At 40.6% G+C, this 18,056-nt stretch overlaps 1 protein-coding gene across 1 annotated transcript; it reads left to right on the top strand.

Annotated features, from left to right (window-relative positions):
• Window positions 1–554: 554 nt before the first annotated feature.
• Window positions 555–7,455, top strand: LOC114312683 (uncharacterized). The gene is made up of 7 exons (XM_028258965.2): window positions 555–742; window positions 4,699–5,147; window positions 5,880–6,173; window positions 6,282–6,285; window positions 6,391–6,516; window positions 6,607–6,972; window positions 7,380–7,455. The coding sequence occupies exons 1-7, from the start codon at window positions 555–557 to the stop codon at window positions 7,453–7,455; spliced, it is 1,503 nt and encodes a 500-aa protein (XP_028114766.2).
• Window positions 7,456–18,056: the final 10,601 nt, after the last annotated feature.

Raw genomic sequence — 18,056 nt, 5'->3', positions numbered from 1 at the left:
CTATCAATTGCTAATGTTTTAGTCATTGTCCATGGTTGGTTTAGTGCATTTCTACTGGGCTGTGGCTCACCCTATATGGGAATATCATTTTCAGGTGCAGGAAGCATGCCACCTCCAAGGACATAGCTGGGAGGCTAGTGGCGGACATACTTTTGTCGCTTAACTTTTGATGTATTACATGTAACTTCAAGCCCAGGGCTTAATGTGTAATCGAGTTAGTACTCTTTTGTTGTAACCAAGTGTTAACTTGGAAAGCTGTAAGCCCATAGGGCATTTTGTTATGATGTTAACATGTAATACTTATGTAATGGAACTCTGATGAATGAAAGAATGTGGTCAGTTTATATGTGAATGTATGTCTTATTTGAGGGCGTTACATAGTAGTGTTGTGTTGGTTGTAATCTGGTCGTGGTGATGGCAGCGATGTTCCTCCCTCCTCCTCTTCCTTCTTCTTTTTCTTCTAGGAGGTTAGGGTTTCTCAAACCCTAAATCTAGATCATTTTTGTTTTTGCAGGAGGGAACTCTGAAGGTCATTGCTTATCATGAGTGAAGCAATGGTTCTCGTAGTAGCTGGTGAAGACCTCTTATCTTCTCTCCTTTATGATAATGGCTATGGAGGTGGCGGTGTGAAAGGGGTGGTCGCGGTGGTGAGAGGGTGGTCGCCGGTAGAAAAGCACAGGGATGGTGGCCGGAGGTGGAGACGACCGGAGGAGGCTGTCAGGCGGAGTGGAGTAGAGGTGACGTAAGAGATGGAGTTGGGGTTGGGGTTAGGGTTAGGGTTAGGGTTAGGGTTGGAAGGATAGAGATGGGGTTAAAAATAGAAATTGATGCTAAGGTAAAATTGTAATAATAAAAATAAATAAATAGAAAAAGTGGGGGTCCAAAAAAAAAAAAGGTAACGGCATTTAGCAGCCTTCTAAATAAATTAAATTGGCCATATAATTTTAATAATATAATTACACTCACAATCATTTAAATAAGATCAAATCAATCAAATTTAATAGGGTAAATAACACATCCCCAGAAGTTTTCGACAAATACATAGACCTTCCATATAGCGATCCCGGGTTTACCCTTGTTGTACAGTGATCCGGACATGTGTCCGTGGATGTTGGTAGTTGTTTATTATCTTGTTTGCATCCTTTTACTTTGTATATTGAGTTGTAGGATGTGTTGGGCAGGTTTGTTACAGGTTGGTTGTGTTTGGGAGCCTAGTGTTGCTGCCCAGATTTTTGGTCCTTCGCTCGAGCGAGGAGTTTGTCGCTCGAGCGAGAGTTGAGTTGTGTCTGGTGGGTCGAGCCAGGGCGGCTTCGCTCGAGCGTGTGTTGCGTCTGGTTCTGGACCTGAGAGTTGCCTTTCTTGGCTCGAGCGAGCTTCCTTCGCTCGAGCGGTCTGGGTTTTTCTTCGCTCGATTGAGAACTTCTTGGCTCGAGCGAGAGTTTTCTGTGTCTGGTCGCTCGAGCGACCAAGTCTTCGCTCGAGCGAGCGTGTTTTATATCAGCGGACAGTAGCGTTTTTGAACATCACTTTTGCACCTTTTCTTTTTATCAAGCCCTAAATCCGAGACTCTCTCTCTCTAAACTTACATTCTCTCTAAGATTTGATCTCCCTAGAGTGTGAATCTAGCCTAAAGCCTTTGTTAAAAAGATAGAGGGCGTTGAGAGCTTTGTTTTAATCTGAAAAAGTTTGGATTTGGAGCACGTTGATCTTCGAGTCTTCATCTCCTTTTTGGCTTAAACTTCGAGGTAGGGATATCCTACTCCTCTCTATGGATTTTGTCTTTAAATTTTGGTATTTTGAGATGTTGAGCTTGGTTTGGTAATTTGGTGAAAGTTTGGGGGCTTTTGTGTAATTTTACAAAAGTTGGGGTTTTATTCATAATAAACCTAGATGCATGTTTGGCATGAAAAAAATGGAATAAATGTTGAATCATTGATGAAAATGGGACCTAAGGGTTGAAATGGTAATTATGGAAAATGGCCTAATTACATTGCTTGATTAATTGGGATAATTAATGGTGAGAAATGAGGAAATGAAATGTTGATTGAATATCCATTGTGCATTTATTTTCTGTTTAGAAATAACTGCTTTGGGCTATCGATGGAGGATAGTCGTGATTGTTGTAGACAATGCATGATGATTAGGCAAACTGAAACTAATCAATGAAATGTGTCATGGAACTTGACGATTGATAGAATACATTAACTGTATGTATTGGGTGATTGTATATAGAACCAATGTGTTTATATACGTTATGTGTAGAGGAGGAGATAGGGGATGTACTCCGCGGTTTAGGGGAAGATAGGGGATGTACCTCTAAATCGGATAGTGTTGGGAGAAGATAGGGGATGAACTCCGTAGATACAGCTCATATGCTTGTCTAGAAAAGTGAAGATAGAGCTTATATGCTTATCTTGGTAAAGTGTGGATACAGCTTATATGCTTATCTGTGAATGTGAGATATTGTTGTTATACATATCTGTTGAGAATGTGGATATAGCTTATATGCATATCTGAATGTGGGATATAGTTTTTATACATATCTGTGGAAATGATGATAGAGCTAGCATGCTTATCTGTTGAAAAAGGGAAAATGAAAGGTAACTTAGACTCATAAGTTGTATGACATAAATGTGTAATTTATGTGAATGTATCCGTGTTAGCCATCTATCAATTGCTAATCTTTTAGTCATTGTTCATGGTTGGTTTAGTGTATTTCTACTGGGCTGTGGCTCACCCTATATGGGAATATCATTTTCAGGTGCAGGTAGCATGCCACCTCCAAGGACATAGCTGGGAGGCTAGAGGCGGACATACTTTTGTCGCTTAACTTTTGATGTATTACATGTAACTTCAAGCCAAGGGCTTAATGTGTAAACAAGATAGTACTCTTTTGTTGTATCCAAGTGTTATCTTGGAAAGCTGTAAGCCCGTAGGGCATTTTGTTTTGATGTTAGCATGTAATACTTATGTAATGGAACTCTATTGAATAAAAGAATGTGGTTAGTTTATATGTAAATGCATGTCTTATCTGATGGGTTTATTGTTATTATTTTGAGGGCGTTACATTCCATGTAATTTCAATAATAAAATAAACCTCCCTTACTTTAACTGGTAATATCAAGACTCTCTCATTTTTTAACCGCCGTTTACACAACTAATAGAAAATACTGATGTCATCAAAGACAAATACTATTGTGTTTGGTGTGATTTTCAAATTAAGTTTCAACCCTTATATTTGAATGCTATGTTTGGTTTGAGTTTTGAAATTATGATTCCAAATCAATTTCAAAACACATTTTGAAAACATGTTTGGTAAACCAGACGATTTTTGAATTTTTGATCTACCTAGTTGTTTGCCTAAACATCGTCCTGGATGTCCGGCTGATCGTCCAGTCGGTTAACCGAAACATTACAAATTTTTTTTTTTCAATTGCCAATCACCACCTATTATTTGGAAAAAAAAAAATTATATTTATTTTTGATATTTTTTAAATATACAAATTATTTTTTTAGACCAAAATGACAAATTATTTTTTTGAATTGAACTTTAAAAAGAGTTTGGTTATGAGTTTTAAATAGAATTTTCAATAAAATTTTGAGTTGTGTGTTTGGTTATGAGTTATAAGTTTTTGAATTAATTTTTGAAAATTCTTTTAAAAACTCATAATCAAACAACTTTTCTTATTTTATTAGTCACATTAAAAATTCAAAACTCTTTTTAAAACTCATAACCAAACAAATTTTCTCTTTTCAAATCATAATTTCAAAACTCACAAACTCAAAATACAACTTTATTCTCAAATTATAATTTTAAAACTCTACCAAATACTACTTAAAATATCCATAATACTCTCAAGTGTTTTGAAACCATCTACATATATTGACGTTTTTTCATACAATATTTTTCAAACATAATGGAGTTTAAAGACTTTTTGCTTTTTTTGGGATCAATGTCTGGAATGTCATAAGCAAGGATTTTGCATATCAATCTTTGATTGAATGCTAAAAAAATATAAATTTTATAAAAAAAAAATAGAAGAAATTACAAATAAAACTTTAGATTTGATACTTGTAATTGTGTTTTTAATTTTGTCAATTTAAATTTTAATAATTTTATTTTTTTAATCTAAATTATTAAGGAAAATTACCAGAAAATCCTATTTCAGATTCTTTTATACCAATTAGTCCATGTTTTTTATTTTTATTTTATTAAATCCTAAAGTTTACACTTTTAGACCCGGAGGTCCTGTTTTCAGTTTTATTATATTTTTTTGACCATTTTAGCCTTATATATATAGCTGCTTGTTTGAATATGATATTTGGGAAGTCAGCGATCTGCGTTTGGATTCCGGATTCTTTGCAATTTATGATTTCTTGTGGAGGGTAAGGAAGAAATTGATACAATCTGGAGATTTTGCCACCATAAGGAGAAGATATTGTTGTCAGCCCCTTGGGCAAATGGTATTACGCATGCGGGACAACGACTTGTTGGAGGTGCACAAGAATTTTGTGATGTTTTATATAAGCATGCCATCCAATATGGGTTTCAGTTTACGTATGTCAAGAACGAGACAACAAGGGTTACTGTGGTGTGTGCGATGCGCAAGGAGAGAGGCTGCTTGTGGGCTATACATTGTAGAGCACAACGAGCAAATGGTTTTTTTTCTACATCAAGAGGTTCAGTGATGTGCATAGTTATGGTAGGAATGTCCGAACATCGAAGAATCCGAGAATTAGTTCTGATTTGGCATTGAGTACTATATCTGAAATTATGAGGGACAAGCCGTTGACTCAGCAGTATGAGGTGGTGACTATTTTGAAGAGGGATTATGGGCTAGATGTGAGTTACCACATGGTATGGTTGGGTGTGGAGAAAGCAAAGGTTGTTATTCATGAAGATCACTCATTATCGTTTCACCAGTTGCGGTGGTATTCGGATATTGTGATGGGTTACAATCCGAGGAGTTATGTCAATATTGACTATAATGCGAGTAGTCAACAGTTTTGTCGTTTCTTTGTATCATTTGTTGCGTGTATTTCTGGGTACAATTCTTGTTGGCCTTTATTATTCCTAGATGGAACATTCCTCAAAGGAAAGTACAAAGGTCAATTATTTGCGGCAACGACGAAAGATAGAAACAATGGTTAGTATTTTTTTAGCTGTCTATTCATGTAAATATTCACATTGAGCGGCATAGTGTAGACACATGACAGACCATTACACAGTGTAAACATTCACATGACCTGTTTCCTTTATAGTGTTTTGGTAAACTACTTATGTTACTATTCACAATGAAATATTGTGAACAGTTGTTTAATGGTGTTGTGTTGTAGGTAATAGTGTAAAAATAGTCCGTGGCCCGTGGACAGCCCGAGGTGGGTCTGGCCTATTTAGGCCCGGGCCTAAGCCCAGCTCGAGGCCTTGGGCCTGGGCTTGGACCATCATTGTGAAGCCCGACCATGCCCACTTGGTCAGGCCCGTAGCCAGGTATATCGGTCCGCTCAAGGCCCGACAAAAGCCCGGCCTGGCTCGCCCAAGGCTCAGTGTTATTTTTAATGAAAAATAATAAAATTTTGGTAGGAAAAATTAAAAAAATTGTTTAGGCCCACCCAAAGCCCGAGCTTAGGCCCAGGCCTAACAGCCCAGCCCGAGGCCAGGACCACTGGCCCGCCTAAAGCCTGAATACCCTTGGGCTTGGGCTTGGGCCTAGTTTTTTTGGCCCGTGGGCCAGCCTGGCCAGGCCAGATTTTTTACAGGAGCCCACAAGGCCCAACATGAACGCAGCCCGGCCCGAGACCGGATGGGCCGGACCGGGCCAAAATTACACCCCTAGTTGTTGGTCTATTCCCTGTTGTATTTGCGATTGTTGATTCAGAGACCACGACCAATTGGTCGTGGTTCTTGCACGAACTTGGAAAAGTTGTTAATGGTAAGCGTCAAATTACTTTTATTTCAGACCGCAATCTTGGTCTGTTAGAAACAATGCCGAAGATGTTCCCATCAGCTCACCACGGTCATTGCTTACAACACTTGAAGAACAATCTAAGAGACTGGATGAAAAGAATTGATAATGGATTTAGGGACCACCTCGTTAGTAGTTTGGGTGATTGTGCTTACGAGCCAATTGTGGTAGGGTTCCATGAAAAGCTTGAGAAATTAAAAGAGGAGGGTAAGTAATGAGCACATAGTTTTTTTCAGGAGTTGGCACTTGAGCACTGGGCGAATTCATACTTTAGGTAATAGTAGTTTCATGACGTATTCCATTTGTTAAGTTTAGAATGGTAGCGATGTGAAATTTCAGTTATATTTTGTGAAGATGTGAAATTTCATATTCAGTTTCGAATAAATTTAATTCAATATTGTACAATGTTTGTGATGTTGTGCAGGGGCATGCATTATGGGGAGATGACATCCAATGCGGTGGAGTCATTTAATAATTGGATTAAAGAAGCACGCAATCTTCCTATCACTCAGATGGTGGACACAATTCATACTCAATTGATGCGGCAAATGTTTGCGCGGCGTGACGAAGCAAACAAGTGAAATGAGCTTATTTGTCCTACATTCGAAACAATGCTTCTTGATTCGTTCAATGACAGCAGGTCTTGGCAAGTGAGCAAATTCAATGAGGATGTGTTTAAGGTTCATTTAATGCCATCTGTTACAGTTGATACTACAAGGCATACGTGTTCTTGCTTCAAATGGAAAATCAACGGATTTCCATGTGACTATACTGTTATTGTTATTCAGAAGAGTCGCTACAATCTCAATGATTGTATAGAACATTACTTTCATGTAGAGACGTATCGTGCAGCCTATTCGGGTGCTATATTCCCTATACCGTCGGTGGAAAAGCCGTCTTTTGATTCCACGGACTTCACTATATACCCACCAACTGTGAAAAGACCACCCGATAGGCCGAAAAAGAATAGAATCCCGTCAAAGGATGAGAAACTGAAGCAAATAAGGTGCGGAAGATATGATAATTGGGAAGCCATAATCAAAAATCATGCAAGGAGCCGATATATGATGTACATTTTTTCATTTCAACATTGTGTTTTACATGGGATTCTTTTATTGATTTTTGAAATAAGATTGTGTTATGTTGGCAAATATTGTGTTGCAATAAGATTATGTTGTGTTGAAAAACATAATAATGCATTGGCCAACCTAATAATGCATTAGTATTTGATTTGTGTTTTTTTTTTTTTTTTGGGTAGCAAACTAACATTTTTGTTATTGTGTTAAGGATAAATACATGATGTGAACATTCACACTTGTGTAAGATAATCACATTATGTGAATACTTGCACATGGGTTGAACTTTTTAACATTATTGTGGTGTGAATATTTACATTATTGTTACCATTGACAGCATCAAAGTAGATGACATGAATATTTACATCACTTTAACCATTCACATCATCAAATCAGAAGATGTGAATATTTAGATATGTATTATGAAATGTAATTGTGAGTGTTTTTTGTTAGCAAAAATAAGATGTTCTTGTGTATATTATGATGCATGCATGTGCGTAGTGTGAATATTGACATCGTTGCTGCCATTTACATCACATCATCAAATCAGAAGATGTGAATATTTAGATATGTATTATGAAATGTAATTGTGAGTGTTTTTTGTTAGCAAAAATAAGATGTTCTTGTGTATATTATGATGCATGCATGTGCGTGGTGTAAATATTGACATCGTTGCTGCCATTCACATCATCAAAAGTTATGATGTGAATATTCACATTATCAGAATATTCACATCATTAAACTATTTGCTATGAATATTGACTTATGTGTTAAGAAATATCATATTCACACCTGTCATATTGTGTTACAATAACACTTTAAGCCATATTCACATGCATGTAGTAGGGCTTTAGACATAAGAATGTGTATGATCCTTACATGATGTGGAAATTCACATTATGTTGTGTGTCAAAAAAAATATATATATAATCTCAATGTGCATGATCAACACGAAATAGGCCTCAAAATGCATATACATATATTGAATGAAAAACAACAGTACAAGTAGTGATATAAAATTGATTTACAATCAAGCTAGTCTGCTCCAATATGTCAAATCTATTGATACTAAATCGTCTTAAATGTGGATAACAGTTTTGGATAATAGTGATAGGTGGACACCCCCCACCTATAGGTTTTCCTATTGCACTGTCTTTCTGTGATTCAGAAAAATGTGTATTAATGAGTCTCTTACTTGACACCATTCAAAGTGATTAAGGTTGTCAACAATTTCCTCACGATATACATGCGCTCGCATGATGTAACACACTGTGGGCCCGTAATCCATCCTGAAAATGCAAAGTTGTTATTCTTAGATTTTGAAATTTAGGTGTGTATAATGGTTGTGGAAGATGTATACAAATTGATTTGAGGCTTACGAATCGGATGCTTGGTGAGGATAGACGTCTACTGATATGATTGGTTGCGGTAGATTTTGGCCTGATAATTTGGTCCATAGTGGTGATGATGGTCCGATGTTGCACACCACTGCCTCGATGTAGTCCCTCTGCCATAGAAGGAACAATGAAATTTCATATTAGGTACAAAGCAACATAGTGTATACGTCCAAGTTCAAATATTACACATCATGACAAGTATTATATGTGTTAGCCATTTACGACTATTTGTGCTTTGTCAATATATGGGTCATGTATAGCGACCCCGGTCTTTTTCCATTTGACTATTGTGTCCGGACATAGGTTCCGTAGATTCTGTCATTGTATAATGGTTGTTGTTGTCCCTTATTTTCTCATTTGGAATTATAGGATGTGTTGGGCAGGTTTGTTTCAGGTTGGTTGGGTTTAGAAATCAAGTGTTGCTGTCCAGAATTTTGGATCTTCGCTCGAGCGAGGAGTTTGTCGCTCGAGCGAGCTGTTGTTTTTGGTTCTTCGCTCGAGCCAGGGTTTGGTAGCTCGAGCGAGAGTTTGCGTCTGGTTTGGACCTGTAGCTTTGCATTCTTGGCTCGAGCGAGCTTTTCTTCGCTCGAGCGAGTTAGTTCGTTCTTCGCTCGAGCAATAGTTCCTTCGCTCGAGCGTGTGTTTGGTTACAGACCTGAGGGTTTGAGTTCTTCGCTCGATCGAGCTTTCTTTCGCTCGAGCGAGCTTTTGGGTTGTTGGCTCGAGCAAGGCTTCCTCGGCTCGAGCGTAGTTTCTCTGTGTCTGGTCGCTCGAGCGACCAAGTCTTCGCTCGAGCGAGCCTGTCCAGTTTATATACGCAACAGCGGGTTTTGATCAGTCTTTTTCATATTCTTTTTGATTCCAAACCCTAGGTCCGACTTCTCTCTCTCCCTATTCACCTTCTCTCTTAGATTTGATCCACTTAGGGTGTGTTTCTACCCTAGATTCTTCATTTAAAAGATAGAGGAAGTCTAGGGCTTTCATTTAATCTGAACATTTGGCGATTTGGAGCACTTTGGTATTTGGGCACTCATCTTTGTCTTCACCATTTGAGTTATTTTCTTCGAGGTAGGGATTTCCTACTCCATTTTATAGGTTTTGTTCTAAGTTTTGGTATTTTGATATGTTGGGGATACTTTGGTAAATTTTGGGAAAAACCCTAGTTGTATTATTGAATTAATTTGTATAAGTAATTCATGGAATTGGGAAAAGAGGGTTAAATTCATGGAATTGAGGAATTCATTGATTAAATGGCGTAATTGGGTAATTGGAATCATTTATCTATTGAATTGTTGACATAGTTATTTTCAGTTTAGAAATAACTGTTTTGGGCTATCGGTGGAGGATAGTCGTGATTGTTGTAGACATTGCATGTGGATTAGGAATAACTGAAACTAATCACATTGGTTAAGTCATTAATTTTGACTATGGCATTGATACAGAAAATACGTGTATTGATTGAGCATTGCATTTGCATACATTATTTTGTGTGTGGGAGGAGATAGGGGATGTACTCCACGGTTTAGGGGAAGATAGGGGATGGACCTCTAAACCGGATTTTGTTTGGGAGGAGATAGGGGATGGACTCCATTAGCATCACTTTTATGTGTGCTTATTTATATAGAAGTGTTTTATTGATACAGCACTAAAATGTATATCAATCTGGAAGTATGAAGTGTTTGATTTGAGCTTGAGTCTCATTTGTTTGTTGATAATGGAAGGATGTGAATATGATATATGTGATTCACTGTTGTAAGTTTGGCCAAGTTCTGAGCCATGTTGATAAAATTGGAAAGTAAAACGTATCTTAGACAATAGTGTCATGAGACTGTAAAATGAAGTAATTGATTATCTTGGTTAACCATCTGTTGAATGCTATTGCTTTATTCATTGCTTATATATGATTTAGTATATTTCTACTGGGCTGTGGCTCACCCTTTATGGGAACATCATTTTCAGGTTCAGGTGATAAACTACCACCAAGGACTTAGCTTGGGAGGGTTTGGCTTCTGGATTGAAGAAGACTACCTTTAGTTAATTGTCTTTAATTATTAGTACATGTAAACATTCAAGCCTAGGGCTTTTCTTGTATTGAGTTAGAACTCATATTTTTGTATCCAAGTGTTGGCTTGGAAAGATGTAAGCCTGTAGGGCATTTTATTCGATGTTACATGTAATGCTTTATTTAGTAATACTCTGATGAATGAATTAATAAATTGTCTTCTTTAAATAATGCCTGTCAATGATATATAATGGGTTAATTTTGAGGGCGTGACAACTTGGTATCAGAGCGTACCGGGTTTGAATACTTTGGGTACGTGGGAAGTGATTAGTATCACATTGGGTTCGTCTCGTTTGATAGAGACTTAGTGTAATGTTATATGCTTATGTGATAACATGTTTATGTGATTATGTGGGTATGGAATGTAGTTTCTAGGATGTTGATTGGACCCTTGAGTTTCTAGTAGTCTTGTTGGAAAGGCACTTGATCACTGCTGCTTCCAACCGGAACTATAGTAACGCATTGGGACTATCATTATCCGGGAATGAAATTCGTAGGTGCTTATGTGATTATGTGCTTACGTGGAATGAATTATTGTTGTCCATTGCATTAGGACGCGAGTGTTTAGCTTCGGCACATTTATTAATGTGCTAATGTCTCTGTTTCCTTTATTAGGATGTCAGGACGAGGACGAGGACGCGGTAGGCGTGGTAGGCCGGGTAGGCAGGAGGTGCCTGTGCCAGAGGAGATTCCGGCAGTTCAGGAGGGAATTGGCCAGGCTAATGTGGCCAAGCCAGTAGGCCAGCAGGCTATGGGCGCTTTAGCTCGAGAGATAGCAGGAGCATTCAGGGAGTCAGTAGGCATTCTCAGAGCTGAGAATCAAGCTCAGGTTGTTGCTGCTGATGCAGGACCTTCCTTTCTGAAGAGGGAGTTCTTCCGGTCTAATCCGGATGAATTTGTAGGTGATCCTAAAGAGCCGCTTAAGGCAGATGAATGGCTCGAACAGACAACGAAGACGTTTGAGATGCTTGGCATCGAAGACGAGGGGTTGAAAGTGACCTTGGCATCTTTCCAGTTGAAGGGGGATGCAGGTCAGTGGTGGAAGTTTACTAAGGGGCGTATAGGAGGTACGTGGGAGGCTTTTGTGAATGCTTTCCAGGAGAAGTTCTTATCTCCAGCAGTCAGGGAGAAGCTGCGAGACCAGTTTTGTCAGCTTAAGCAGGCGAGTTCTTCAGTGGCCGAATTTGAGGCTGCATTCACTAGTTTGTCTAGGTTTGCACCTGAGTTGGTGGCGTCTGAGGAACGCCGTTGTATTGAGTTTGAGAAGAAGTTGAGGCGTGGCCTCAAGCTGAGAGTTGGGGGAACTATGATTCGGGATTATGGACGTATAGTTGATGCTGCAGCCCATATGGAGATCATGATGCAGGAGGAGGAGGAAGGGCAGAAGGGCTCCAAGAGGAGTCAGGATAGTCAGAGTGATGGTAGGAGACAGAAGGGTTTTAATCCCCAGCAGTCTCAGGGTAGCTTTTCGAGATCGACTTTCCCTGTACCGAGTGCTAGTTCGGGGAAAGGCAGTCAGGGAGACATTACCTGTTTCAAGTGTGGCCAGCTGGGCCACAAGTCTCCAGTTTGTCCTCAGAGGAGAGGAGTTCAGAGAGCAGCATCTTCTTCGGCTCGATCTCAGAGCCAGAGTCAGGGTAGAGGTCAGCCACTCTCGTGTTATCAGTGTGGTCAGCCAGGGCATATGAAGAGGTATTGCCCGCAGTTGGGTGGCACATCTGGTGCACCTGGTTTGAGGCCGATTCAGGGTCAGCAGCCAGCTCAGTCGGGTCAGGCCTCGAGGGCCAATCAGGGGGGGGCTTCATCGTCTCAGTCGGTGCAGCAATCTTATGCTCCTAGGGTTGAGCAAGTTGATCAGAGGTCGTTTGGGCGCGTGTATGCTGTTACCGCGCAGGATCTTGTGCCAGCACCATCAGTTGTGAGAGGTACCTTCTTGTTTTGCAACTCGGTTGCTAATGTTTTGATTGATACGGGTGCATCTCATTCTTTTGTGTCTGCTGCATTTGCATCTGTTTTGGAGTTGGAGTTAGCACAGCTAGCATCTCCTATTTGTGTAGTGTCACCTCTTGGGGGTGAATTGATTTTGAAACAAGGCATTAGGGGTTGTGATATAGAGGTTGATTATCATAGAATCCCATTTTCCTTTGTAGTTATGCCTATGAGGGGTTTCGATGTTATTTTGGGTATGGACTGGTTATCGTCATACCAGGCAGTTATTGATTGCTACCGCCAGAGGGTCACTTGTTGTACTGTGAGCGGAGAGTATTTTCATTTTCTGGGGGACCGGGTTGGTGATGTGTTGCCACCGGGGTATGTTCCACGAGGACGGAGTGAGCTTAGTGGTCTACTTGCTAACCTTTCGATTAGTGAGGATAAGGAAACACAGATTGTGTTGCCAAGGGTGGTTTGTGAGTACTCGGACGTCTTTCCCGAGGATCTTGTTGGTTTGCCACCGCATCGGGAGATTGAGTTCTCCATTGACCTAGTGCCCGGCACGGCGCCGATTTCGATGGCACCTTATCGTTTTGCCCCAGCTGAGTTGGTTGAGTTGAAAGTTCAACTCCAGGAATTGCTAGATAAGGGTTTTGTTCGCCCTAGTGTTTCACCGTGGGGAGCACCAGCCCTCTTTGTTAAAAAGAAAGGAGGCGCTTTGAGACTTTGTATAGATTACCGGAAATTAAATCGGGCTACGGTTAAGAATAAGTACCCTATGCCTCGTATTGATGATCTGTTTGACCAGTTGAAGGGTTCCCGTTGTTTCTCTAAGATAGACTTGAGATCGGGTTACCACCAGTTGAGGGTCAGGGAAGAGGATATTCCGAAAACGGCATTCCGTACGCGGTATGGCCATTATGAGTTTCTGGTGATGCCATTTGGGCTTACCAATGCACCGGCAGTCTTTATGGACTTGATGAACCGGATTTTTCGGGAGTTCTTAGACCGATTTGTGGTCGTCTTCGTGGACGACATTCTTATCTATTCGCCTTCTGAGGAGGAGCACGAGGCACACTTGAGATTGGTGCTTGAGTTACTTAGAGCCCATAGGCTGTATGCCAAGTTTGGGAAATGTGAGTTCTGGCTGAGGGAAGTCAAATTCTTAGGCCATGTGGTATCCGATGAAGGAGTGTCTGTTGATACATCCAAGGTAGAGGCAGTGCAGGATTGGTCACAGCCTAAGAGTGTATTTGAGATCCGCAGTTTTCTGGGATTAGCTGGGTATTACCGTCGGTTTGTGAAAGATTTCTCCAGGTTAGCATCACCGTTGACTAGACTGACTCGGAAGGGAGTCAAATTTGTATGGAGTGAGACTTGTGAAAAGTCGTTTCAGGAGTTGAAAGTTAGATTGACTACCGCTCCAGTATTGATTATTCCAGAGAGAGGGTTGGGTTATACAGTCTATTGTGATGCCTCACGAGAGGGTCTGGGTTGTGTGTTAATGCAAGAAGGGAAAGTAGTTGCCTATGGCTCACGTCAGTTGAAAATTCACGAGCAGAATTACCCTACACATGATCTAGAGTTAGCAGCTGTGATATTTGCCTTGAAGATTTGGAGGCATTATCTTTATGGTGAGAGGTTTGAGGTGTTCTCGGATCATAAGAGTTTGAAGTATTTGTTTACACAGAAAGACTTAAACTTAAGGCAGAGGAGGTGGATGGAGTTTATAGAGGATTATGACTTTGAATTGCATTATCATCCGGGAAAGGCCAATGTGGTGGCCGATGCCCTTAGCAGGAAACCTGTTGGTGACATAGCTTGTATAGCCATCCGAGAATGGGAGATGTTGGGTGCACTTGGGGAGTTCGATTTACTTCTGGGCGAATCCGTTGAGGCTGCGGCCTTGTTTTCTGTTGTTGTTCAGCCTACACTTGTGACTCGAGTGTTAGAGGCTCAGAGAGGTGACCTTGAGGTAGAATCTCTCCGTGAGAAGATTTCCGGTGGAAAGGTTGAGAAAGGTTTGACGGTGTATCCCGACCTCAGTGTGAGATACCGAGACCGTCTGTTTGTGCCGGAGTCTTGCCGAGAGGAAATACTCCGAGAGTTCCACCATTCACGCCTTGCGGTGCATCTGGGAGGCACTAAGATGTATCGGGATTTGGGTCGCCAGTTCTGGTGGCGGGGTATGAAGAGAGATGTGGCAGCTTTCGTATCTACGTGCCTTACTTGCCAGCAAGTGAAGGCCGAGCATCAGAGGCCAGCGGGTTTGTTGCAACCCTTGCCTATTGCCGAGTGGAAGTGGGAGCATGTCACTATGGACTTCGTTGCAGGTCTTCCGAGGACTCAGCGGGGTAGTGATGCTATTTGGGTGGTTGTAGACCGGTTGACTAAGTCGGCGCACTTTATTCCTATGCGCGTGAGAGATACGGTAGATCATCTTGCCGACTTGTATATTCGGGACATAGTGAGATTGCACGGGGTCCCAGTGACGATCGTCTCAGATAGAGATCCTCGTTTTACAGCCAGGTTGTGGCAGAGTTTGCAGAGTGCCTTAGGCACTAAGTTGACCTTTAGCACGGCTTACCATCCTCAGACTGACGGGCAGTCCGAGCGTACTATTCAGATCCTTGAGGATATGCTTCGGGGTTGTGTTCTAGACTTTAGTGGGTCATGGGAGAGGCACTTGCCGTTGGTGGAGTTTGCCTACAACAACAGTTTCCAGTCTAGTATAGGTATGGCACCATTTGAGGCCTTGTATGGCCGACCGTGTAGATCTCCTGTTTGTTGGGCCGAGGTGGGTGATGCACCTCTGTTGGGTCCAGAGTTGGTGAGGGAAACGACGGAGAAAGTTGAGCTTATCCGTAAGAGGCTTGTTACCGCACAGAGTCGTCAGAAATCTTATGCCGACCGTAGGAAGAGACCTTTGGTGTTTGAGGTGGGTGATCATGTCTTTCTGAAGATATCACCTAGACGGGGTTTGATGAGGTTCGGGAAGAGTGGGAAGTTGTCCCCTCGGTTCATTGGTCCATTTGAGATTCTTGAGAGGATTGGCGAGGCTGCTTATCGTTTAGCTTTGCCGCCGCAGTTGTCCGGAGTACATGACGTTTTCCATGTGAGTATGCTTCGGAAGTATGAGCCGGATCCATCACATGTGTTGGATTGGACCAATTTAGTAGTTGATGAGGATGTCTCGTATGAGGAGAGACCGGTTCGGGTCTTGGATAGGCGGGATCAAGTTTTGCGAGGCAAAACCATCCCTTTGGTAAAAGTTTTGTGGAAACACCACGGAGTGGAGGAAGCCACTTGGGAACGTGAGTTGGAAGTCCGCCAGAAATATCCGGACATGTTTGCTGATTTGTAATCTTATAATTAGATTCTGTTATATTGTTAAACTTAAGAGCTTTATATATGTCTTAAGTTGTGAAACATTGAGTATGTTTTGGTAAATGGGTGCATTTTGAAACTTGCTTCACTATAGAAGTTTAGTGTAACATTGCATATGTTGATTGCATTGTTAAATGTGTTGTATATATCGTGCAATTGAATATGATATGGAAAGTGCTAATATTGAAAGGAATAATGCATAATAGTGATGCAGGTTGAGATATATGTTGTTTTTATATATATATTGTGAGATGCCTCTTGATAAAGAGATGAAGTGACCAGTATTGGGTCAAGTTGTTTATTATTGTTTTATAATATCTTTGGGAATTGAAAAAAAAAAAAAAAAAAAAAATTATGCTTAATTTCGGGGACGAAATTCTTTGAAGGGGGGGAGGTTATAGCGACCCCGGTCTTTTTCCATTTGACTATTGTGTCCGGACATAGGTTCCGTAGATTCTGTCATTGTATAATGGTTGTTGTTGTCCCTTATTTTCTCATTTGGAATTATAGGATGTGTTGGGCAGGTTTGTTTCAGGTTGGTTGGGTTTAGAAATCAAGTGTTGCTGTCCAGAATTTTGGATCTTCGCTCGAGCGAGGAGTTTGTCGCTCGAGCGAGCTGTTGTTTTTGGTTCTTCGCTCGAGCCGGGGTTTGGTAGCTCGAGCGAGAGTTTGCGTCTAGTTTGGACCTGTAGCTTTGCATTCTTGGCTCGAGCGAGCTTTTCTTCGCTCGAGCGAGTTAGTTCGTTCTTCGCTCGAGCAATAGTTCCTTCGCTCGAGCGTGTGTTTGGTTACAGACCTGAGGGTTTGAGTTCTTCGCTCGATCGAGCTTTCTTTCGCTCGAGCGAGCTTTTGGGTTGTTGGCTCGAGCAAGGCTTCCTCGGCTCGAGCGTAGTTTCTCTGTGTCTGGTCGCTCGAGCGACCAAGTCTTCGCTCGAGCGAGCCTGTCCAGTTTATATACGCAACAGCGGGTTTTGATCAGTCTTTTTCATATTCTTTTTGATTCCAAACCCTAGGTCTGACTTCTCTCTCTCCCTATTCACCTTCTCTCTTAGATTTGATCCACTTAGGGTGTGTTTCTACCCTAGATTCTTCATTTAAAAGATAGAGGGAGTCGAGGGCTTTCATTTAATCTGAACATTTGGCGATTTGGAGCACTTTGGTATTTGGGCACTCATCTTTGTCTTCACCATTTGTGTTATTTTCTTCGAGGTAGGGATTTCCTACTCCATTTTATAGGTTTTGTTCTAAGTTTTGGTATTTTGATATGTTGGGGATACTTTGGTAAATTTTGGGGAAAACCCTAGTTGTATTATTGAATTAATTTGTATAAGTAATTCATGGAATTGGGAAAAGAGGGTTAAATTCATGGAATTGGGGAATTCATTGATTAAATGGCGTAATTGGGTAATTGGAATCATTTATCTATTGAATTGTTGACATAGTTATTTTTAGTTTAGAAATAACTGTTTTGGGCTATCGGTGGAGGATAGTCGTGATTGTTGTAGACATTGCATGTGGATTAGGAATAACTGAAACTAATCACATTGGTTAAGTCATTAATTTTGACTATGGCATTGATACAGAAAATACGTGTATTGATTGAGCATTGCATTTGCATACATTGTTTTGTGTGTGGGAGGAGATAGGGGATGTACTCCACGGTTTAGGGGAAGATAGGGGATGGACCTCTAAACCGGATTTTGTTTGGGAGGAAATAGGGGATGGACTCCATTAGCATCACTTTTATGTGTGCTTATTTATATAGAAGTGTTTTATTGATACAGCACTAAAATGTGTATCAATCTGGAAGTATGAAGTGTTTGATTTGAGCTTGAGTCTCATTTGTTTGTTGATAATGGAAGGATGTGAATATGATATATGTGATTCACTGTTGTAAGTTTGGCCAGGTTCTGAGCCATGTTGATAAAATTGGAAAGTAAAACGTATCTTAGACAATAGTGTCATGAGACTGTAAAATGAAGTAATTGATTATCTTGGTTAACCATCTGTTGAATGCTATTGCTTTATTCATTGCTTATATATGATTTAGTATATTTCTACTGGGCTGTGGCTCACCCTTTATGGGAACATCATTTTCAGGTTCAGGTGATAAACTACCACCAAGGACTTAGCTTGGGAGGGTTTGGCTTCTGGATTGAAGAAGACTACCTTTAGTTAATTGTCTTTAATTATTAGTACATGTAAACATTCAAGCCTAGGGCTTTTCTTGTATTGA

Source organism: Camellia sinensis, chromosome 10 (assembly GCF_055761805.1).
Source record: "Camellia sinensis isolate YWXY chromosome 10, ASM5576180v1, whole genome shotgun sequence".
Taxonomy (NCBI): domain Eukaryota; kingdom Viridiplantae; phylum Streptophyta; class Magnoliopsida; order Ericales; family Theaceae; genus Camellia; species Camellia sinensis.
This window is presented reverse-complemented; position numbering and strand designations above follow the sequence as displayed.

Coding starts and splice junctions, on each gene's coding strand:
- LOC114312683 (XM_028258965.2), top strand. CDS start 555: ATGGTTCTCGTAGTAGCTGGTGAAGACCTCTTATCTTCTCTCCTTTAT. Junction 6,517..6,606: donor ACTCAATTGATGCGGCAAAT/GTTTGCGCGGCG, acceptor CAATGACAGCAG/GTCTTGGCAAGTGAGCAAAT. Junction 6,973..7,379: donor GAGAAACTGAAGCAAATAAG/GTGCGGAAGATA, acceptor TACCATTGACAG/CATCAAAGTAGATGACATGA.